General features: G+C 34.0%; 2 protein-coding genes across 2 annotated transcripts in view; both read left to right on the forward strand.

The window, feature by feature from the left end:
• The window catches only part of LOC106070820 (mucin-19), a 112,929-nt gene extending 99,430 nt beyond the window's left edge, over window positions 1-13,499 (forward strand). Inside the window, exons 210-226 of the mRNA XM_056044148.1 lie at window positions 6-478; window positions 620-668; window positions 807-854; window positions 1,063-1,121; window positions 1,387-1,483; window positions 1,588-2,129; window positions 2,271-2,319; window positions 2,458-2,505; window positions 2,714-2,835; window positions 3,038-3,134; window positions 3,238-3,596; window positions 4,059-4,104; window positions 4,226-4,273; window positions 7,923-8,050; window positions 11,487-11,583; window positions 11,683-12,401; window positions 13,410-13,499. Coding sequence (XP_055900123.1) covers window positions 6-478; window positions 620-668; window positions 807-854; window positions 1,063-1,121; window positions 1,387-1,483; window positions 1,588-2,129; window positions 2,271-2,319; window positions 2,458-2,505; window positions 2,714-2,835; window positions 3,038-3,134; window positions 3,238-3,596; window positions 4,059-4,104; window positions 4,226-4,273; window positions 7,923-8,050; window positions 11,487-11,583; window positions 11,683-12,401; window positions 13,410-13,484 — 3,056 coding nt within the window. The 3' untranslated portion in view covers window positions 13,485-13,499. The remainder of the gene's footprint in view (window positions 1-5; window positions 479-619; window positions 669-806; window positions 855-1,062; window positions 1,122-1,386; window positions 1,484-1,587; window positions 2,130-2,270; window positions 2,320-2,457; window positions 2,506-2,713; window positions 2,836-3,037; window positions 3,135-3,237; window positions 3,597-4,058; window positions 4,105-4,225; window positions 4,274-7,922; window positions 8,051-11,486; window positions 11,584-11,682; window positions 12,402-13,409) is intronic.
• Window positions 13,500-14,018: 519 nt separating this feature from the next.
• Window positions 14,019-24,810, forward strand: part of LOC106074993 (mucin-2) — a 40,192-nt gene continuing 29,400 nt past the window's right edge. Inside the window, exons 1-8 of the mRNA XM_056045178.1 lie at window positions 14,019-14,187; window positions 15,031-15,155; window positions 15,322-15,418; window positions 15,533-15,727; window positions 17,117-17,304; window positions 18,698-18,743; window positions 18,867-18,899; window positions 22,583-22,704. Coding sequence (XP_055901153.1) covers window positions 14,034-14,187; window positions 15,031-15,155; window positions 15,322-15,418; window positions 15,533-15,727; window positions 17,117-17,304; window positions 18,698-18,743; window positions 18,867-18,899; window positions 22,583-22,704 — 960 coding nt within the window. The 5' untranslated portion in view covers window positions 14,019-14,033. The remainder of the gene's footprint in view (window positions 14,188-15,030; window positions 15,156-15,321; window positions 15,419-15,532; window positions 15,728-17,116; window positions 17,305-18,697; window positions 18,744-18,866; window positions 18,900-22,582; window positions 22,705-24,810) is intronic.

The raw sequence follows: 24,810 nt of genomic DNA on the forward strand, positions 1-24,810 counted from the left end.
TACAGAACGACCTCCTGGATCAGAATCAACAAGTGTTTCTCAAAGTACACCAGCACAGCCAACTGAAACTGAAACAACATCACCAACAGTTACTTTGCCAGTTGGATCTAGTACATCCTCTGCACCTACAGTTTCTGTAACTGAAACAGTATCAGAAACAACAGTACCATCCACATCAGGAACAACAGGAGCAACAACACCAGGAACAACCACATCAGGAAGAACAGGAGCAACAACAACAGGAGCAACCACATCAGGAACAACAGGACCAACCACATCTGGAAGTACAGTAACAACTGCTGGACCTTGTGGTGTATCCATGACACGTCAACCAGTTGATAGCAAATTTAACCCTGTCACAACCAACTTACCAAGCTCTGAAGATATTCCCCAAATTGGTGTCATTGATAATTCTCGTGGAAAGCTCCAAACTATTGACTTACCTAATGGAGGCCAAGTGTTGGTTCCTGTAGATGAGGTTAGTTTAGCTTTTAATATATATGTACATAATAGTGATACTTGAACAAAATGTTTTTTTAAAGCTCAAAAAGCTTTCTAGTTTAAAAAAAAATAAAATTATTTATTTTTGACATCCTATTACATTTCTTTTTTATTACAGAGAACTTTTAATCCTGTTGAGGAATCCAAACCAATATACTTTACATATCGTAAGTTGAGTCTTTTTGAAAAATATTTTTTTTTTAGAAAAAGAGCAGCTAGCTGTATTTAAGATAGACTTTTTATCTATATTTGTAAAAAATTATTATAAATGTATGTAATTTTAATAAAATCTATAATATATGCAGCTAAAGATTCTTCTAATGATGTGCCAGAAGATATCAAAAATATTCCTGGTAAGTACAAGTTTAACTTTTCTATTTGGTAAATATCAAAGCACTTGTATACATTCTGTCCTTTTTCCTGTGATTCAAAGAATCATGTTCATTGTGCATGTTTTGTTTTGAAGCTCTAATTTAAAAATTTAGAAAGTGTATGTGTATCAATAGAGAAAAGATTTCCAATAAGAGTTGTATTGAAAATATTTTACTGACTTTATTACAGGACTAAGTACAGTCTACATAGTTAGTCCCCCAGGAGCTCCAGATGAATTTCTTGTACTGGTAGTAATAAAACCTACAGAGTCATTTACTGTTCCAGACAAAGGAACTCCTTATATCCCCTTGGTTCGTATATGTCTTGTAATTGGTTATTGAACCTTTTTAAATTTGATGCTGCATAGAAAAGCTGATGGTTGTTTAGTTTATGAATATTGTTATAATTTTTAAATAACCATTAAAAGATATGCTTTTAAAAAAACAACATAATTTGGTTTACAATTATTAATTTGTATTCAAATTTATTTTTGTACCTATTTATATTTTCTAGAATGATACATCTAGTACATTACCAAAACTGAAGGAGGAAAAAACTGTGTTTGTAGTAATCCCTAAAGACACTACTGTAAAATATGAAGTTTGTGAAGGTGGGCACAATCATAACATTTTTTTTTTTTATTTAAATTTAAAACATAATTTACAATGAAATTATTATTAAATAACAATTTTTTATTCCAACTAAAAAAAACAGAAATAACAACTGCAACTCCCTCAACACAATTTACAACAGAAGCAACCACAACAGGAGCAACAACACCAGGAACAACCACATCAGGAAGAACAGGAGCAACAACAACAGGAGCTACCACATTGGTAAAAACAGAAGGAACCACTTCAGGAACAACAGGAGCAACCACATCAGGAACAACAGGACCAACCACATCAGGAACAACAGGAGCAACAACACCAGGAACAACCACATCAGGAAGAACAGGAGCAACAACAACAGGAGCAACCACATTGGTAACAACAGGAGGAACCACTTCAGGAACAACAGGAGCAACCACATCAGGAACAACAGGACCAACCACATCTGGAAGTACAGTAACAACTGCTGGACCTTGTGGTGTATCCATGACACGTCAACCAGTTGATAGCAAATTTAACCCTGTCACAACCAACTTACCAAGCTCTGAAGATATTCCCCAAATTGGTGTCATTGATAATTCTCGTGGAAAGCTCCAAACTATTGACTTACCTAATGGAGGCCAAGTGTTGGTTCCTGTAGATGAGGTTAGTTTAGCTTTTAATATATATGTACATAATAGTGATACTTGAACAAAATGTTTTTTTAAAGCTCAAAAAGCTTTCTAGTTTTAAAAAAAATAAAATTATTTATTTTTGACATGCTATTACATTTCTTTTTTATTACAGAGAACTTTTAATCCTGTTGAGGAATCCAAACCAATATACTTTACATATCGTAAGTTGAGTCTTTTTGAAAAATATTTTTTTTTTAGAAAAAGAGCAGCTAGCTGTATTTAAGATAGACTTTTTATCTATATTTGTAAAAAATTATTATAAATGTATGTAATTTTAATAAAATCTATAATATATGCAGCTAAAGATTCTTCTAATGATGTGCCAGAAGATATCAAAAATATTCCTGGTAAGTACAAGTTTAACTTTTCTATTTGGTAAATATCAAAGCACTTGTATACATTCTGTCCTTTTTCCTGTGATTCAAAGAATCATGTTCATTGTGCATGTTTTGTTTTGAAGCTCTTATTTAAAAATTTAGAAAGTGTATGTGTATCAATAGAGAAAAGATTTTCAATAAGATTTGTATTGAAAATATTTCACTGACTTTATCACAGGACTAAGTACAGTCTACATAGTTAGTCCCCCAGGAGCTCCAGATGAATTTCTTGTACTGGTAGTAATAAAACCTACAGAGTCATTTACTGTTCCAGACAAAGGAACTCCTTATATCCCCTTGGTTTGTATATGTCTTGTAATTGGTTATTGAACCTTTTTAAATTTGATGCTGCATAGAAAAGCTGATGGTTGTTTAGTTTATGAATATTGTTATAATTTTTAAATAACCATTAAAAGATATGCTTTTAAAAAAACAACATAATTTGGTTTACAATTATTAATTTGTATTCAAATTTATTTTTGTCCCTATTTATATTTTCTAGAATGATACATCTAGTACATTACCAAAACTGAAAGAGGAAAAAACTGTGTTTGTAGTAATCCCTAAAGACACTACTGTAAAATATGAAGTCTGTGAAGGTGGGCAAAATCATAACATTTTTTGTTTTTATTTAAATTTAAAACTTAACTTACAATGAAATTATTATTAAATAACAATTTTTTATTCCAACTAAAAAAACAGAAATAACAACTGCAACTCCCTCAACACAATTTACAACAGAAGCAACCACAACAGGAGCAACAACTTCAGGAACAACAGGAGCAACTACTTTGCAAACAACAGGAGGAACAACATCAGGAACATTATTTACTGGAGAAAGTACATCTAGATTTACTACATCTGGAACTATCAAAACAACTGTTAAATCCTGTACATCATCTATGATCGCTCAACCTGTTGATGGTTCTGCAACAAGTTTAGCAACCAGTTCATCTTTTAATGATAATCCTCAGAAAATAGATTTTATAAATAATCAAAATGGTAATATCCAGTCTATAAACTTATCTCCTGGTTCAGAAGTTTTGATTTCTAAAGATAAGGTTAGTGCCACTTATTTTTTTTAAATAAATTAAGGTTTTGTACCAAATTTTTTATTATATTTCATGAATAAATATTGAATTGCTAAACCAGTTTAACATTGCTTAGATGAGAATGTTATGGATAAAATGTTATTGAAATTTAGTCATTTGACTAACAAGTCAAACTCCTAACTATTGCATATAAAAGTGTTTTCATGATTTAAACACTATTATATTAATGTGTTTTTAAACTTAAATTTACAAATATCTAATGACATTTATTTAAAAAGAATACAGGTCAAATTTACATTTTTAGTGTAAAAAAAACATTCAGATATGAATGCCCCCCCCCCCCTCATCAAAATAAAACCATTCCACTTAAAAGCTATATAATTGACACAATTATAACCTGATTTACAGTAGTTTAGTCCTTAGTATGAATTATTGCTATACCATAATTCGTCATATTTTATTTACTTACAGATAACATTTACTGGTAATGAAACTCGAGAGTTATATATTAAATTTCGTAAGTTTATTTATATATACACACACATAAAAGAAAACAAAATTTAGCTCATTTGATTAATTTTTGTTAAAGTTTTATTATTAATACTAACATTCAAAAATTTGTTCTCCAATTTTTGCAGCTCAAGGATCAAATGGATTATTGCCAGATTCTTCCAAACTTATTACAGGTTAGTGGTTGTTGGTTTTTTTTGACTCAGTATATATTATGTTTGAAAATTTCATGAAGAAATAATTTCAATTATACATAGCTCCTTCAGAAACTGCTGTGACTAAAGAAGCCAATTTTTTAGTGGCATCTGTTTTAGGACTATCAGATAGGGCAGCTTTCTTCCTCTTTCTTTCAGGCCACCTCCTTTCTTTTGCTTTTGATAAGTTTTATACCAGTACACACAGGCTGTTTGATCAATATGCATCATAAGTGTCAGAAGCGGAATCGCTTATTCGAACCTTAAATTTCTGATCGTTTAGGAATTCCCTCAAAAAGGAGGGAAGGTGTCACTTAAGCCCCATAAGCTCCAGGTCACGTAGAATGTCATGTTTCCAAGTTGTATTATAGTTAGAGATTTTTTTCTTTCTTCAAGGAACCAACTTATTATTTATCATCCTTTCCATGGTTTTGCTGTTGCAGCTTGTTACTGCTAGTGGGCGATAGTTAGCTGGGTCAGACCCATCTTTTTCCATTTAAGTATTGGCATAACTGTGGCCTTCCTTCAATTGTTTGGGAAAGCGCCTGTTTGCCATACACAGTTATAGATTTTTAGCAGTTTCCAATGAGGGTTCGGGAAGATGCTTAAGGAACTGATAATGGATTTCATCTTCTCCTGGCGCTGTGTAATGTGATTTGTCCAGCTAGTCCCTTAAACTCCAAGTGAGAACGGTTGTTATAGTCTTCAATGAAATGTCTTTCCTCCCTGATTTTAAACTTTTTGGAATTCTGGCATGCAGTGTGCAGTGGATGATTTATCTGCTATTGAGCATGCAAAGGAGTCAGCTATATCTCTGGGGTACTGAACAATTTGTCCTTGGTTTTTTGAATGCTCTATTGCATTTTGATTCTTTCCCTTTGATCCGCCTAACTGCCTTCCAGCCCGCTCTAGCAGAAGTTTTGTCATCCAGACTACAAACTAAATTTCTCCAGGAATTTCTTTTGGCTGACCGTATGTTTTGTCTAACATTCACTCTAGCTATCCTGAATAGCTTTAGATTTTCCTGGGAATGATTCTTTTTTAAAACAGTCAAATGTTTTTTCCTATCGTCATTAGCACTTTTGCTAGTTGTTTAAAACCATTGTTTGCTAGGCCGTTTTGGATTTGTGTAGGTCAGGGGTACAACTTTCCTGGCAATATCAAGTAGCTTGCTAGCAAAGATATCAGTTGGAATCTGTTCATTAAGGATATTTTCTGTGATATCCTTGAGCGTCTTTTTTGGAATTGTTCTAAATCGGCTTTATTCAGCTTCCACCACTGAGATCTACCCAAAGAGGAGAGATTGCTAGCAATAACGATTGGGAAGTGATTACTTCCCCATAAATCATTGCTTACTGACCATTTAAAATCCTCCAGAAGTCCAGGGATGCATACGGTGAGGTCAATGCACTTGAGAGATCCAGTTCTCGGATGCAAGTAGGTCGGGGATGCATCATTAAGTACACATAAATCATGGAGGAAGATATCCTCCAGCATACGACCTCTTGTGTCAGTATTGTTGGATCCCCACATAGTGTTATGGGCATTGAAATCTCCAAGGATTATGTAGGGCTGAGAGAGTTGTTTTATTAACTTCTCCGTGTCTGTTGGATTCAATGGAGCGCCTGGAGGTAGATACAAGCTGCGGCAAGTGATAACCTTGTATAGGGATATCCTAGCTGCTACGGCCTGTAGTGTGGATTGTAGTTCTACCCTCTCATGGGGAATGCTGTCTTTCACAAGTATACAGTCTCCACCTGATGCTCTTTCCGCATCCTCAACAGTCCTGATGTAATAGATGTAGCTTCGGAAACTGATACTGTCTTTCAGAAATATTTTCCGTAAGCACACAGCTACAGGAGTCTCCAAGTCCATCAGTAGCTGCATTTCCTCATAATTGGCCTTGAGGCTTCTACAGTTCCACTGCACAATTCTGGAATCCATAGCTTATTCTAAATGACCTACTTGGAGCTATTAGGCCTTGGTAGGCCCCCGGAGGGATGTCCCTTTATTCCAGTGACCTCTGTATTTTTAGACTTAGGTTTGAATAGAGAGGAGGACACCCCCTTTTGGGCTATTTCCTCCTCCCTCACTTCGGGTATCTTCTTTAGTTTGGTTTCTCCCCTTAGGGCGTATGTCTTTGTCAAGCCGAATTGGCCCTTGGGTAGGACCAATACAGCCAACTTCGTCTGGCTAAAGGTACATCCATTTCTTGCCTTGTACTCCTACAGGGCAGTCCTTGGAGTAGGCTGAGTGGCCAGCGTGACAGTTTGGGCATTTGAACTGGGATGTGCAGCCCTTGTCCTCATGACCCTCTCCAGCACATCTGGCACACACAGTTTTCCTCTTTCAGACTGCTGCACCGTTTTCTTAACCCTGGCACTTGAAGCACTTCATGGGGTTAGGTATGTAAGGTCTCACTAGAACTCATAGGTATCCTGGCGTCACATACTCTGTCTCACTGGAACTCATAGGTATCCTGGCGTCACATACTCTGGCGGTGTCCTAGTTCCAATTGTGAGGATAATAGTGCCGGTTTTAACCTCCTCACCATACCAGCACCTTGTAATGCGCCGGTCATGGATGACTCTTTCAATTCTCTCCACCATTTCCTTCTTGGAACATTCCAGCAGGCCTATAGAGCTAATGACACCTATGCTGGTATTCATACTCTTGTGTGGCATGACATCCTCATGGAGATAGCAGATTCTTCTGCCTCGTAGATGCCCATCAGAGTGTATCTTGCTATCAACTTTACGAGAAGTTCAGATGATTTGTGCAGCTTTGATACACTCTTGGGCTCTACCACTACTGACTTGAGTCCCTTGTAGATGAGAAAAGGGATCATCTTTCTCCTTTTCTGTGCACCTGACCACCAGGAATGATGGCCATGTAGTACAGATTCTTGTGGCCTCCTCCTTTTTTTTTCTTTATCCGGTGTCTCTTGTCCAGAAATAAATCTGGGGCAAGTAGTTTTTTTTATTGTCCATGGATATTTGTAGTAGTTCGGCACCTGTGCTCCGCACCCGCCATAAAGTCCAACAATAGGACAAGACATTCAGATGTCCAGAATGAGCCAGCCAGGACTACACAGGTGCTATACTCAGTAAGCTGCTGCATTGGACATGATTGACCCTTTAGCCACTGCCCTCCAGAATAGGTCAATGACCTATGCTGGTAGCTCATTGTGACCAACCGATTGACCTAGAGCAGACCATTTGGGCATCAAATCTAGGGGAACTAAGAGCCAAATTACTGTGTTTTGGTTGTTTATCCTCGGATAGGCATCTACTCATATACCAGGATCTCTTTATCCCCTTTTACCCATCGCGGTCCACTGGTCTAAGACGTAGTGAGATTTTAAAGATAAGGAGACAGAGTGATGGGTAATGGAGGTAAACTGAGAAAAAGAGGAGGCAGACACAATATAGTAAAAGAAGTAGGACACTTTTGAGCTCCAAAAGTGCTAAGCAAAGAGGAGCGCATTTTAACGTCATGTCTCAGGACGATAGATCCTAGGTAGGTAAATTGTTGCAACACTGTAGGGGCCTGATTTCCATTACTTTTCTTGCGTATTTCTGTGACATCTTGTGCCAGCAATATGACAAATATTTCAATGATTAAATTACAGATGATTATGACACCACAATCTGGAAAGTTAGTCCTTCAGGAGAAGTGCCTTTTTATGTAGTAAAGTTGCAAGTTCTACCAACTGACATCATAAAAGTACCATCTGAAGGAAAGCCATATACTCCTGAGGTTATTATACATTACACAATGTTTCAGTTTTATAAAATTTTTGTTTTTCAATAAAGCTGTTATTAACAAAAATAGTATAGATAGTATATCTGTATTTTTAAACCTAAGTGACATAAATTCAGTGGCGTAGCTAGCAGTGGTGTGGGCCGCACTGGGCATCAAGTGATGGGGACATCAAGCTGAGGATGAACTTTGTCAGTAAAAACTACATATTTGTATAACAAAGGAAGAAAAACTAACAAATGTATTTATTTCGCTTTGTTTTTCTCCTTTATGCTTCCTTACAATACATATCAGCAGCAGATTATCTTGAATCAATTTAATTACATTAGTTTAAAGCTCTAAAGCCAACGCACTTTTACACTTTCTTCAGAGTCACATGGTACATTCATTGTTCAATGCTGTGTATTATAATTAGGGACAAAATTTTGTTGCTACATTTTTTTAATTAAATTGTTCAGTACACGGGTTTCATCTAAATCTAGGATTTTATTAATATGCCTCTTGACTCTAGTTAACTTTGGTAGCTTATTTTCATTTCATTGTGATTCTTTTTAGTTTTAGTCATTCTGGAAAGAATTCACTACTTCTTATCAATTTTAATGCCCATATTTTTACATTTCAACTTTTATTTTTTGTTTCATGTCAAGATTATTGTTGTGTTAATATTAGAAGATATTACGTCATTGTTTGTTGTTTATGTTTTATGCGAAAGCAAAGAATCGGACGGAAATAAAAAGTTAGTTATATATGTCTACCTTGATCAAGACAGTCTCGTTATTATCATTATTAAATAGTAACGTCTACAGTAATTTATTATTAATCTGTGACTACTGAACATGGTGTCAGATTTGTTTTCAGATCTTGTGTCAGATCTGGTGTTAGATTAGGTGTCAAATCTAGTGTCACATTGCTTTAAAGTGCTGGTAACAGGTAGATTTAGATCTAGTGGTTTCTAAATTGCTAAAAGTACATTTTATTTGTGGTGTCGTTAGTTCATGTTGTTAGATCTAGATCTAGACATAGAATCTAGAATCTGTACGAATAATGGAATTATTCGATCCTCCTAAACCGTTATCACTAGACGGTAATCTATCTGAAAGATGGAAAAAATGGAGACAAAGTTTTGAACTGTTTATGGTTGCCACTGAAAAAAATACGAAGCCCGAGCCAGTGGAGAAAGCTTTATTGTTACACCTGATCGGTGAACCAGTTCGCGACATCTACAATACTTTTCAAGTATGTGAAGATGAGACTGTAGACAAAGTAATTGAAAGGTTTCAGAATCATTTTTTGCCTAAGTCCAACACTGTGTATGACAGATTTCAAGAAAGCAAAAAGACGGAGAAACGTTTGAACAGTATTATACTGAGTTAAAGAATTTGGCAAAAGAATGCAAGTTTGACAACCTTTGAGATGAACTCATCAGAGATCGATTGGTATGTGGCATACAGTCGGATCAAGTGAGGGAGAGACTTCTGAGAGATGTAGACTTAACTTTAGAGAAGGCAGCAAGCATAATTCGTGCTGACAAGCATACCCAGAACCAAATGATAGATATGAAAGGAATACATGTGGATGCTGCTAATAAATTAAAGAAGACAGAAGATAGAAAGCCATTCAAAACCTCACAAGAAAATATGGCAAAGAATCATGTCACAAGTTTCATTAGAGATTGCAGATCTTGTGGTGGATCTCATGGAAAATACAATTGCCCAGCATTTGGACAGACATGCCGAAAAGGTAAAAAGAGAAATCATTTCGCTGTAAAATGTTGTTCGAAACACTTCAAAGCTGTGAAGGAAAAATTGCTACCTCATGCTGTACCAGACAGACCATGGAAAAAGGTTGCGACAGATTTGTTTGAATGGCGAAACAATGACTATTTGCTTGTTGTGGACTATTTCTCTAAATATCCTGAAATAAAACGACTGGAGAACAAAACAGCAGAATGTGTTATCAGGGCAATGATAGGTATTTTTGCTAGACATGGCATACCAGAAGAAATAGTGAGCGACAATATGCCATTCAATAGCTATCAATATAGAGAGTTTGCTTCTGAATGGGGTTTCAAGATAACAACATCAAGTCCCAGATACCCTCAATCAAATGGACAAAGTGAGGTGTATGTTGGTATCGTAAAGCAGATATTCAACAAAGCATACAAAAGTGGGAAAGATCCATATCTCGCTATGCTCGAGTATAGAAATACTCCGATAAGCGGACTGCTTTATTCGCCATCACAACTGCTGATGAGTAGAAGACTAAGGAACATCATTCCAACTGATCCCAAACTATTGAAACCATCGGTAGCTGAAAATGCAGAGACATTACTCAACGAACGGCAGAGGAAAAGCAAAGTGAGATACGATACAAAAGCAAGGTTACCTAAAGACTACTCTGTCGGGGAGAAGGTGAGAGTTCGTCTAGAACAAACATGGCAGAAAGCAGTCGTCATTAAGAAACATACATTACCCAGATCTTACATCATAAAGACAAATGATGGGAAAACATACAGACGAAATCAATGGTTTTTAAACCGAAGAAGACATCTCTGGGTACTATGACACCGACGAAGACAATGAACAGCAAACTGTTAGAACAAAAGAAACAGACAATTATAAACCAACATCTAAAGAACTTGCTGTGCCGGTCAAGACAACCAGAAGTGGTCGAGTTGTCAAAATTCCTTGTAAATATAATTATTAAGAACTTTAAAAGGAAGGATGTGATGATAGCTTCAAAAGGAAGGATGTGTTAATATTAGAAGATATTACGTCATTGTTTGTTGTTTATGTTTTATGCGAAAGCAAAGAATCGGACGGAAATAAAAAGTTAGTTATATATGTCTACCTTGATCAAGACAGTCTCGTTATTATCATTATTAAATAGTAACGTCTACAGTAATTTATTATTAATCTGTGACTACAGAACAATTGTAATGTTGAAATGTAAACACAAATTCAGCAATAGGACAGGCCAGAAAGCTTTGGAAAGTCTCCTTCTTCCAGCCAATGCCAAAGTTTTTAGAAAGTGGATGTACTACTAAAGAAAAATATTTTTTTTTGCTACCCCTGCTTACTCTTCTCAACAAGGTAAAGTAATACATCTACCAGGCAAAAGCACAAAGATTCTGTAGAAACACACATATAAGAGCTACAGTTAGATTTTTTTTTTCATTGGACCAAATTCTTCTAGTAATTATCATCAAATTTTAGCAATATCATGATGCTGTATGAATTTGTGTCGCTTTCCCTACTATTGAATCCTCAAATTTAAAAAAAATCTTGATGGTATTCATAGAAATATTGACTTTTTTTTCATGAGGACCTGCCGCACCAGGCATCAAATACCCTAGCTACGCCACTGCATAAATTAATTTGTTAAAATACTCTAATAGTGTTTAACTATGATTTTTTTAAATGTTTGTTTATAGACTATTACGCCTGAAGCATTATCAACACTAAATGCTGAGAAAACTGTGCTTGTGGTATCTCTAATAAACAATACAGTTGAATATCAAGTGTGCCAAGGTGATATGATAAAAGATTTTTTTTTGTTAAGAAAAGTAACATATAATAATAAATTTGTTAGTTGTTTTTTTTCTAAATGATACAAAATTACTTTTACAGAACAACCAACAACAATATCTGCAACTACTACATCTACTACAATAGAAACAACAGTAGTTGAATCAACATTAGTGTCTACACCAATTGGAACTAGTACATCCTCCTCACCTGCAGTGTCAGTAACTGAAACTTCAGTCACAACAGCAACTGGAGCAACAACAATAGAAACAACAGTATCTGGAGGAACAACAGTATCTGGACCAACAACATCAGGAACAACAGTATCTGGAGCAACAACATTGGTAACAACAGTATCTGGAGCAACAACATCAGGAACAACAGTATCTGGAGCAACAACATTGGTAACAACAGTATCTGGAGCAACAACATCAGGAACAACAGTATCTGGAGCAACAACATCAGGAACAACAGTACCTGCAGCAACAACATCAGGAACAACAGTACCTGCAGCAACAACATCAGGGACAACAGTATCTGGAGCAACAACATCAGGGACAACAGTATCTGGAGCAACAACATCAGGGACAACAGTATCTGGAGAAACATCAAAATCTACTTCAGTAGAAAGTACACCAACAACCATAACTCGTTGTTTACTAACTATGTCACAGCAAAACGTTGATGCTATATCTACTAAGTTCATTTCTGGGGTCTCAGTTGATGATAATAAATATATAACCTTTATTGACAATAGTGACAAAAAGCTTCAAGCAATATATGGTCCTTCTGATTCATTTTATTTGAAGCCTAGTAATGAGGTAAATATAACCATCTCTCTCTCTGTTTCTCTCTCTCTCTCTCTGTGTATATATATATATATATATATATATATATATATATAGTGCTTTTTTTGTGATGCTACGCACAGGTATGCCATACCTGCACCTTTTTCAATGTTTCAATGTGGGCATTTAAGGCATTCATGATTAGCTGTATGTAGTTTATCATTCTTCACCCAAAAATTGCAGTTTGGGAAGATTATGCTAAGTATGCGATGGGTTACATTGAGATTCCATTCTGTTTTAGCAGTTTGGGAAGATTATGAAGTTTTTGTACAACATTTTGAAGAAGCAAAACTTGACTCAACCAGAGACAAAAAAGATCAATGCATCTATGGAGACTTGTAGCAAAAGATTACTTCTACTGAATTTGTACTAGACCTGGATTGATGTACGATGTGCTCCAAGAGTTAAGTTTGAATTTGCACGAGCGCAGAGCAGATTTTAAAAATCTAGGCTGTTATACAGATTTTGGAAGAAAGGCAAATCATCCCAGGTCCTTATAAAAAATTGCAGCCACTGCTGTGGATAGTAACCTTTTCAAAGGAGTTTCACTTCACACAAAAAACTGTACCAGTGATCCACCAATTGATGTAAATGTTTTTTACAAAAAGTACAAGAATTAATTGAACAAAGGTTGCTTTCTAGTGAAGATGCTGAGTTGGCATATTGGAATCAAGTGCTTGATACAAAGCAATGGCTGGACAACATTGGTACTCACTTAACATTAGGCGAAACAGAAATTAGAAACTTGTCAACAAGATTGCAATTAAACAAAAGAATAATGAATGATTTGTGGATTTCATGAATATCTCATTGAAAAAAACTTTCTGGATAAACTACTTCCTTTGCAAATTTCTCTCAGTACAATCCCAATTTCTTCAAGTGAGGCTGAAAGACAGAAAGAGGGAAATTTATTTATATTTTAAATATTATTTTTCTTTTTATCACAGTTACCAGAAATTAATTTATTCAATTTTTTTTCAGCCAGTATATTCTATTCAGAATTATGAAGTGGTTTATTTAACTTACGGCAAGTATTTTTTTTTACTTTTACAGTAATTTAAATATATCTTTTTAACACAAATTTGGCATCTGCACACCTACATGTGAACAATATTGAAATAGTTACAAAATTTTAGTTATTTGTAAAATTATTTGAAATTTCTTTCAACATTCCTTTATTTTTTAACATGTATAGTAATCAGGTAAATGGCATTATATTTATTTAAAAATTTAAAGAGTTTGCTTTCAGGTGCTGATAAAAATGTGTTATACTGAATCCTACAGCAATTTTATCTTAAAGTTTAAACAGCAAAACATATTTTATAAATTTAGTAACATTTTTTATGTTGCATTTTTTTTTTAAATATAGCATGAAAAGTAGTAATGTGATATTAATTTTTTTTTCTTTACATAAGTTTTGTTATTGACAAACAAAATAAATTAATTCAATAGTACACACATCAGAAGGTTCATTCACAAGTTCTCTCAATTTTTGTCTACTTATACTTTTGAATTCATCTAATTGCAAGATTATTTTTTTTTATGTATAAATTGTTTCTAAAAAGATAAAAAGTTTACTTATACAAGTTCACACATAGTAAAAAAATGAAGAACACACACTCTTCCCACCCACCTCAAAAACAAAATACCATATCTGCTTCCAAAAGGCTGTGTTTTACTATTTTTAATGCTAATATATTTTTCTTAACAGTTGTTTCTTCTACTGAAAGCCTTCCTGTAGATGCTGCAACAATAGCAAGTAAGGAAATTGGCAAAATATTAATCAGTATATCCTGCAAATAATGTTAAGATAATTTGATACATCACAGAAAAAAAAACAGCTGTATTTTTTTGTTACCTTTCCTGAAAACCATATTATAGATCAGTGATGCCCAAAATATGGACCATGGGCCACATCTGGCCTGCGACATGGTTCTATCTGGCCCACTTAAGTGTCAGCACAAAGTGTAGAAAATCCCCCCTTCTTAAAAAAAAAGGTTAAAATATGTATCTTTTCCTATGTTAGGGCCTTCACTATTAACCTTTAACATTTGTAAATTTATGAAATGGGAATGTAGAATCTACCCGGAAAAGTGAACGGATCTTTACTTTTTTTTGGAACATAATAATAAGCCAACATATTTAATTTTAAAGAAAGTGTTGCTGTTTAAAAAAAGAGCAACATGTAAATGGCATTATGAAACAAATTGAACTGCATACTTGGTTTGAACTGTGAATAAAAAAAATAATTAAACTACGCCTAGAGATTGAAGGATTTATGAGAGTATTTTCTAAAAAGTCACAAAAAATGAGTCGGTGGTAAAACTAGCTACTATTTTGCTTACATTTTAAGTAAATATATGAAGCCATTTTCAGACGCATAAAAAAAGGATAAACTTTCAATGTGTCATTCATTAATCAAATAGTTTGAGGTCGATTTCATTTAGTTTTTGTTCCTTTTCGGCATGTGGCCCACGACACGAGTGTTGGAAATTAAAATGACCCACAGGTTGAATTAGGTTGGGCATCACTGTTGTAGATGTATTGATTTGCAGTTTCATGTTAGTAGTCTTCAGATTTTTGAAATTCAATTTCTTTTCAGGTTTGTTTTCTAGTAAAGTGGATACCTTAGATCTACCAAATAACAAAAAAGCATTTATATTATATATTCATCCAAATGAAAATACTGAGATCCCTCCATATAGTGGACAGATCTACATTCCAGAGGTTAAAAATATTTTATGTTTAATATTACTGTAATCATAACCAACAATTCATATTTGTAATAATTTAATTTTGCAGAAAATGTAAAAGATATTGTCTTAGTTAAATGAATTTAACATAAAACATGTGATTTTATCAGAACTTGATATCTTAATGTTCTTTTTAACAGAAATTAACACCTGATGCAGTAGAAAATGCTCAACAAACAGATATGGTATTTATTTCAACAAGCACTCCTAATGAAGTTCGATATGAATCATGTAAAGGTAAAAAAAACTCAATATTTAATTTTAATATTGAAAAGGAGCAAACAAAATACATTCACATACACAACATATGTTTCATATAACTGTTTTAAAAAACAACAACTGATTTTTCAGTGATACATTATGGTTCAGAATCAACACCTCAATCTGAGAGCTCACCACCGCCACCAGAAGAATCCACTACAGAAGAAATTACACCATCTATCACACCTACAGAAACTGCACCAACAGGAAGTGTTACATCTTCTGAAACAACTCCTTTATCAACTAGTCCAACTCCTTTTGTTAGTGGACCTACAGGAACAACAAGTAAAAGTCTATTAAAACTAAATAAATATTTTTCAATTCTTAACAGTAAAATAAATTTGTCTTGGTCTAGTACATTTTTTTCGCAAATATTGCATTTGTAAATTGTTTATTCCATAAGTTATAATAACATATATTTCTTCAATTATTATTATTTTCTCTAAATGTCCAACGTAGGCTATAAGGCAATGTAAGGCAATATAAGAAACTATGCCAAATACAAGATGATGTTAATCTTGTCATTGCAGCTAATATTAAATGGAAATCTTATTGATCCTTTTTTTTATTGTGAAAGAAAGTTTACAATTTTCTTTTTTTTTAAACATGTTATAACTATTATAAGTTAAATTTACTTAGATTTAGGTCATCCTGTACCATTAGGTGCATATGTCTGCAAACTATCTCTGCATAGATTGGTCATAGACAACTTTCATAGTTTCCTCCCCAGCTGGTGCCCACAGAATTTTGGTCTTATAATAATGTGCACCATCCATGTTACACATAGATGGCCTTCTTTTCGAATACCGAGCTTAAACAAATAGAACAGTTCCTCTATTAAGACAGGGTTATAACAAGCAATGTTAGGGAAAGTAGGAGCCATTTTCCAAAAACTACACGGCAAACAAATCAATCAGCCTGGAGACCAACATTCAGCTCCTCAATACAATCATCATTCTAACAGCCACCTAGGCCTGCGAGGCATGAAGGTCATCTATAAAGGTTGAAATGAGATAAAATGTGGTTGATCATAGAAGGTTGCTAGGAATAACATACCAAGATCATATCAACAATATAGTCCTTTCCTGCATGGACATTTGTCCCCTTAGTGAAATGGTGACCAAATGTTGACTCAGAACCAGACACAACAGAAAGAGACAACATATGTTCCGGAAGCTTAAAGTTGGGATGAGCGAAACCTGCCCTTGTGAAGCTTCACCAGAGAATGCTGGCCATGTCCTTCAAAGCTGCATACTGTATCAAGAGGCCCGAACAAGACTCTGGCCCCAGAACCTTGCTATAAAACAAAAACTATACATAGAAAAACCACTGTGCGGTTCATCCCCAATATAGGATTACTGATCTGAATCCTCCGACAAGTAAACTGAGAATGAAGAAGAGGAAGAAAGTTGTGAGAGATAAATGGGGCATATGCTTAAACAAAATGAAACATATTTGGTAAATTCAGCCACATGGAAGCTGAAAAGAGGAAAGCTTTAAAAAGTAATGCATCTTTTACTTTAGTGAAACAATTATATGCAAAATTGTTTTGCTTTTTTCTCTGTAACTCAGCATTTATTAATACTTAGCCCACAATAGGGTTATGATCTATCTTGTAGGAAATACTGGAATCACTTAAAGTTTGTTCATTTTGTTTACATCTTTTCGCTCCAGCACCCTGTACTCTGCAAATGCAGTCTATTGAGGCTGACAAGTCTGTTGAACCTGTTAATTCACTATCTAGATACTCTCTCTATGGCTTACCTCCTGGTTACATTTATCAAATAAATGTCTATGCAAGTCCCACAGAAATAGAAACAGAACCATCTTATCTTCTGACTCAACTCCAGTTAGATACTCCAGTAAGAATATTTACTTTTAACACAACTTATATTAATTATGTATCTTTTATAGATTTTTGCAATTTGATTTTTTCACCACTTCTACTCATCCAATCATCAACAATAACAACACATGAATCATTAAAAAAATGAGCCAATTATTTTATCAATAAGTCATAATGAACTAATTTTGTTTATAAAATACAAAGAAAAAATGCTGTGAGCTAAGGAAGATAAGGCTTGTGTAGATAGATTTCTCAGCTAAGGGAGATAAGACTTATGTAGAGACTTAGATGACGAGAATTAAAAAATAGCTATAGTAAAATTTTAAAAATTAAACGTTAATGCAAAGATTATATTAAAGGCTGTATGTTAATGCTAATTATTAAATTAATATAGTTTTAATTACCCTTTTTAAAATCATTTTCCCTTCAAAAATAGAGTGACTTACATCCAACAAACATCTGTTACACAACATTTACAAATGTTACAATGGCTTTTCCTTAATAATTGACAGGATGGGGTACCGTCTGCATCTCCTGTCGGCACCTTTGTGCCGTTTTCCTGAACTTTTTGACAATTGTTGACCATTTCAAATCTAAATTTGAAGCATCACATTGTCTAAATTATTTAGATTTGGAATCTGATGGGGAGAAGGGGTTGCTACCTTGACAATTATTCTGTTAGTTTTTGAAAAAAAAAAGATATTTCCTTAACCATTTTTATTTTACTTTAGAAAAAATTTAAAAAAGCACCAAAGGTACAACTTTCTTCACAGTAATTTGTATTTTACTTAAAAAATAATTGCATAAAAAACTATCTAGCTCTCTTTATGCTAATAACTGGCATTAATATTTTTGTATATATATATATATATATATATATATATATATATATATATATATATATATATATATATATATATATATATATATATATATATAATACAAAGCACTAGCTGACTCATCACTAATTCTCCCACTTGCGGTGGATGGAAAAGTATGACAATTTAACCTGTTATTACTTACCATCTACAAACAGCAACTAAGCTGATATACAAATGTTTAATAGTACAAAATTATATTTCCTTTCACTTTGTATACTCCTTAACACTATTAGGTGCCTGATTTCCATGGGTTCTAACTTTCATTGTTTAATCATTTTTTTTACTGTATAGACACAATTGAAATAAACAAATGCAAATAAATAAAACCACATTTATATTTCCTTTTTAATTTTTAGAGAATGCATAATATATATCAAATTGATTTTCACTATATATGTTTAGACTTACATTCCTTATCCTTTAGAACATCTATTTGTTGTTGGAGCAAACAAATATTTAAGAAAAGAGAGTTTTATAAGCAATAAAATTCAAAGTCTTTAAAATTTATTTTTTCATATATTCCTCAAGGTATTCTTGGGAGATGGGTCCTACAAAGCAATCAAACGTGAAGGTGGTATGTATCACTATATTACATTAAACATATTACAAAACTTAATAAAATGATTAAAATAAAATTTATTTTGTACTTTACTTTTGTTAAATAGCTATCAATAAAATAAATATTATTTTTTTTTAGGTTTTACTAATGATGATATCAAGAGACTTACAGGTGAGTTATTTTGTTTAACTAATATTATATATTGAGGGCTAAGTGAGTGGTATGTATATTTATACCTAAAAATATAGGTCTACTTTGTTCATATAGGAAACATTTATCTATGTGATGGTTTTCTCTTTGCTGTCTTTGATTTGTCTTTCTTCATAATAGGTATTCTTAGTATAACTTTCCATCTAAAACATAACTAACAACTAGTAATTTAGTTCATCTTTACTGAGGAGTATATAATTTTGTTTTCACTATTTTTGCCTTGTGTGTTATTGGTAGAGGCAATTGAAAATGTCATGGAAGTGTATTAGAAGTTTGTTTCTTGTTGTTGTTGCTTTACATTATCACTAAAATTTTTATAAATCAATTCATAGAACCTGCGCTAATTCAAGGTGTATAAATTATTAAATTAAACCATTTTATAACTTAAAACAGATTTCACGCGCACTCCTGTCGATTTACCAGGAGCTCCTGAAAATCTCCAGAAATTGCAAAATATACGAAAAAGTCCTTAAAATATACAGAAATACATTTTAAAAATTGTCATTTTGGGGTGTCATTCAATATGGAAAACGTCAATCCTACGCGCTATTGATAAAAACAGCATTATTCATTAGCCGTAATTGTGTAATCAGTTGAAAGAAGCTTCTCGAGCCTCAAACTAATGAAGAATTACTTGAGGTCAACAATTCTCAAAGATAGATTGAAACATTTGGTAATTCTTGCTATTGAACGGGATCTATGTGGGAAACAGATTTATTATGATATACTGTATGACTTTGCAACACGCAAGGCTCGTAAAGTAATTCTGTATGTAGTAAAGAATGAATAAAATACATAGGCGAATTTATTTTCTAATACAAACTCTTAAATTTGACTTATTATCCGCTTCCCTACCCAAACTTGGCCCCGCGAAATCTGTTTCGAATAGGGCCCCACAATGCTTAAGTCCGGCCCTGCTATTTAGTGTTTGTAAAATATTTTACATGTTTCAGATGTTCCTTCAGAGTTGACGATAGTTTACTTCCTCGTCCAAACCTCCCACATGGGATGGGAGCGGGCAGGGTTTGACAGTCCAGCGCGCAGCCATCCGTAGCGAGCTGTGAAAATGTGTTCCCCCCCCCCCCTTGTTTTTTTCGTGGAGATGACTATCCGCAGAAATAAGAGAGTGATCTTTCCTTTACTTCTTGTTTGACCTGTTTAGGGAAGAAGAGAATTATATATATAGATAATAGTACTTTTGAAAACTTTTTTTTTTTTATATGTTTAAATATCTAGCACTGACAAATTAGGCTATTCAGTATTTTATAGAATGCTTGTCATTTATCAGGCAAAGTAGAAAATATGCAAATGCATTCTATAGATTGACTTATACTTATTTAGTATGAAATGTCACTTGATATGATTAATAAAATTGATTTAGATTTCTCAGTAAATCTTTCAATTCACAGTATTCTGAATATTTTTTTCTTGATCTTAAAACTCCCGATTCTTTTTAAATATGAATGTGTATGATTGTTTTCTGAGTTTTAAATTAATCACACTGGTTAAATTGTAGATATAAGTTATAATAAATCTCTATAAATTCTTAGAAGGGCATATGGCACAACAAAGCACTTAGTTTGTAATATATCAATTCATAGCAAAAAATAATGACAGGAGCAATCAAAACAACACCCATAAGAGCTATGGAGGAAACTGCTGCCCTGATCTCTCTGGATGAAAGAAGAGAAATAAAAATCCTTTCCCAATTCACTAAATTGGAAACCTTGGAAAGGCACCCACTCAGAACAACAAAAATCCACAAAACTGGCACAAAAAAACGTCTCAAAAGGACCAATTTCATACAGGAATCTCTAAACCTAAAAAAGAAACACCAACTTGAAAAAATTACTCTGGAATCCTCGATACACTATAATGAATCTCCACCCTGGGACGAAAGCCCTCTTCCTACTATAAGGGACCATATTGAATACATAAAAAGAAAATCTGATTACAAACCAACAGAGCTCAAGGAAATAGTGAACTGTTTTCTACATACCAATTACCCTAGCAATCAGTGGATCAGAGTCTACATGGATGGCGCATCCCATAAAGCCACCACAAATGGAGGAGCTGGAATACTTATCGAATGGCCAGATGGAGGAAAACTAGAAAAATCCATTGCAACTGGAGATCTCTCTGACAGAAAGGGAAGCACTAGCACTAGTTGCTACCATGCTAGCAAATCATCCACGTTCCCCTCACAGTCAGATTGTCTTGCTAACCGATGCAAAAACTACCCTCCAAAGCATGCAAAACTCTGATTCCTCTTATATTAAAAACCTCAGAACAGCACTTACAAAGCTCAACAACAACAGCAAAAAAACTGTTATTCAATGGATACCAGCCCATATACAACTAGAAGGAAATGAGAAGGCTGACACACTCGCCAAGAGTGGGAGAACTAACTGTCAAATAAACTCTGCACTCTATCCAGAAGAAATGAAGAAATTAATTGTAAACAAAATAAATGAGAAATGGACGAGCTTTCATCCAAATCACAAGAAAGATGACGCTTACTATAAGCTATCCCGACAAGACCAGCGTCTAATCTTTCGACTCAGGACCGGACACAACAGAATGCGACAACACATGTACCAAAAGCTCAAAATTGGAACCAGTGAAATCTGCCCATGTGGAGTATCACCAGAGAATTCCGACCACGTCATCCAAAACTGCTCTCTTTACCAAGAGGCCTGTATAAGACATTGGCCCCAAATCACCCCAATAGAAAGAAAACTATATAGAGAGCTCCCTGATTTGGAAACCACTGCGCAGTTCATCTCATGTATTGGTCTAGTCATATGAACACTCCAACATAACAATAAGAACGATAAAGAAGAAGAATAGCAAAAATTGTTGTTTTTTCTAACAGTATCCACATATGAGATGTTAGTGAATAATATAATCAAGCTTTATATGACTAATAAGAATGAACTGTGTGAATAAAAAACACTGAAAACAAGAGAATGGCATAAGTGCTATCCAGTTTTATATGTTCCATCAACAAAAAGGTGTTTAGTAATAGGGGAATTTTAGTAATAACTATGATACTTCTGTCCCATTCTGTAGTTCTCAGTCTTCTTAAAACAAAAACAGACAAAGATGTAGATCACAACTTGACTGACATATTCACTTTGTATCATTTTTTTAAGGTCATATAAAGGCTAGTAAGTCATAAATTAGTAGATGGAAACATGCAGATTTTTTTGCCCCATTTAAAATTTATAATTTTTTTTTTTTCTGTTGGTAGGGTAGTTTGAAAAAAATAGATTTTTCATTATATTATCAATTCCTTCTTTGAAATGATTATTATTAGTTGCTTTAAAATAAGTACCTATTTGATTAGTTGGAGAAAAAAACTGATTTAAATACATGCAAATCTATTTTTAATTTTCAGAGACTCTAATGTTCATTTTGTGTTTTTTTCTTGGGGTATCTTATTAGCTTGGACATTTTATACTTTGCCTGAAGTTGTTGTTCTAGTCATTCTATTGAATTTCTAGTTCATCTATAGAATGCCTTAGCATAGTAGGAAAAGCAATGTTGCTACTTAGACTTAAGATGCTAGGCATTCAAAAATCTGGATTTTATACCTTGTCAGTAGAATACCTATACATATTTACATTCTATCTTGTGTTTAGTTTTAGTTGAAAGTGATCTTGAATTTTACTACAAGTCATCTACCTGGGAACTTTTGGTGTTTCAATCCAAAGAAGGCAAAGTCTACCCTGTTGAACCTAATACTTTATATTATGATATAATAGTAAGTATTAATAAATGATTGTTGAGAAAGCCTTACTTTTATTAATGTTTATAATATACAAAGTTTGAAAATGTGGGAAAGATTAGGGGCTTTGAGGTAAAAGTTGTCAAGATAAACATTAATAATTATGGTCACAACTCTAAGCTTAAGCCTCAGCTTTTATGTCCTCTATTTACATGGTCTCTGTTTTTATGCTTTTTATATACCATGTAAGTGAAGTGAAACTCACAATCTTAAAAACTTTTTCAATACAAATATGCATAGGTGTTTTTGTAACTATAGATATGGATCAATTAAATAAAAAGAAAAAAAATAATTTAAAAAAGTAATAATTTTAAAATTAGATCATTTTGTAATGCAAGTTAATAGGAGAACCATTTTTAGAAAGCTTGTATGTACACTCATTCTGTCTGGTAAAAAATTTAAAACAGGTTAATTCTTCCACAATATTTCTCAAATCAAGTTGACTTATTCCTAATAAAAAATAATCAATTAAAAAATTAACCAATCAGTCATATAATAAACTGTTGTTTCCCCATCTAAAAGCAAAATAACTTTATTATGTTAATAAATTCTAATTTTGTTTGTGAAGCCAATCAAAATCACAAGAAAATAAAATCATATGTAACTATCTCCAATTTTTTTTAAAGTTAAAAAAAAGCTAAGAAAAAAGAATAAGCATACAATTATAAAACAGTTTTATTTAACTTTATAATTGTTGAACTTTCATTTTCATTAAAACCTTATAATATATATATATATATACATATATATATATATATAATAATAATAAGGCTTGTCTTCGAGTCCGAAGATTAGAGATGAATACAGTATTTTCCGTGGCTGCGCAGCCCCAGCTGTGACCTACATATTTTGCCACATCCAGGGCAAGCATAACCATTGTCCACAGGTGGTCGATTTAGATTTTCTTTTCGTCGTCTGTGTTTGCCTCAGCAGCAGATTTTCTTTTGGTCTCAAATGTGTATCCCGCTGCCTTCATGAGTGACCTCCACTGTCTCGTTCTGATGCCGCATTCAGCCAGGTGCTTTCTTCTATGTCAGCCAAGGAAAGTTGACACCTAAGCTGGTCTTTGAAGCGTTTCCGTGGGGCGCCTCTGTTACGTCAACCACCTTTTAGCTGACCAAAAAAGACTGCCTTTGGCATATATTTGTCTCCCATACCGGATACGTGCCCTGCCCAGCATAGCTGTTGGACCATAAGATGTCGCTCTATACTGTTCATACTGGCGTTCACAAGGACATCGCTGTTTGTAGTGCGGTCCTGCCACCATATGTCCATGATGGAGCGCAAGCATCTTTGGTGAAAGCGCTCAAGAAGTATTAGTTGTTTTTTATATAATGTCCATGTCTCAGAGCCATATAGAAGGGTTGAGAGAACCACTGCCTGGTAGACATTGATTTTAGTAGGCAGGCGGAGCGATTAGTTCTTCCAAACTCTCGCCTGAAGGGGCCCAAAAGCGCTACTAGCCCTGGCCAGACGGTTATCAACTTCCCTTGAAATTGATGCATCATTTGACACTATACTACCTAGATATGTGAATTGGTGAGGTCCACAAAGGCAGCTTACAGGTTTAGGTTCTGTTCTTTGCATTTTTCTTGTAGTTGTTGCAAAACAAATATCATGTCAGATGTACCTCTACCGGCTCTGAAACCAAATTGGCTTACAGATAAGACCTCATCCACTAAAGACTGGTTTAGTCAGTCTAGCAACACTCGAGCAAAGATCTTTCCTGCTATTGACAGAAGTGTAATGCCTCGATAGTTGGAGCAGTTAGACTTGTCACCCTTTTTGTATATATATATATATATAAATTTATATATATATATATATTGTTAAAGGCTTCCGCGCGGTGTTGATTCTTGGCAATCTGTCTAGTGTAGATCTGACTGGAAGTAACGCTGAACTCAACTAATTCAGTAACACCGGCGAAAGGCCGAAACAATCAAATATGTAGTCGACGCTGATGTTGTTCTATAAATATATTTAATACTCATGAAGGGAATCTTCTGCTGTCAGCTATGTCCGTAAATCTGTATCTATTCTATTGTAATCAAGTCTACTACTCTACAAGAAGCGTCTTCCTTT

The sequence above is a fragment of the Biomphalaria glabrata genome, chromosome 1, assembly GCF_947242115.1.
Source record: "Biomphalaria glabrata chromosome 1, xgBioGlab47.1, whole genome shotgun sequence".
NCBI lineage: Eukaryota > Metazoa > Mollusca > Gastropoda > Planorbidae > Biomphalaria > Biomphalaria glabrata.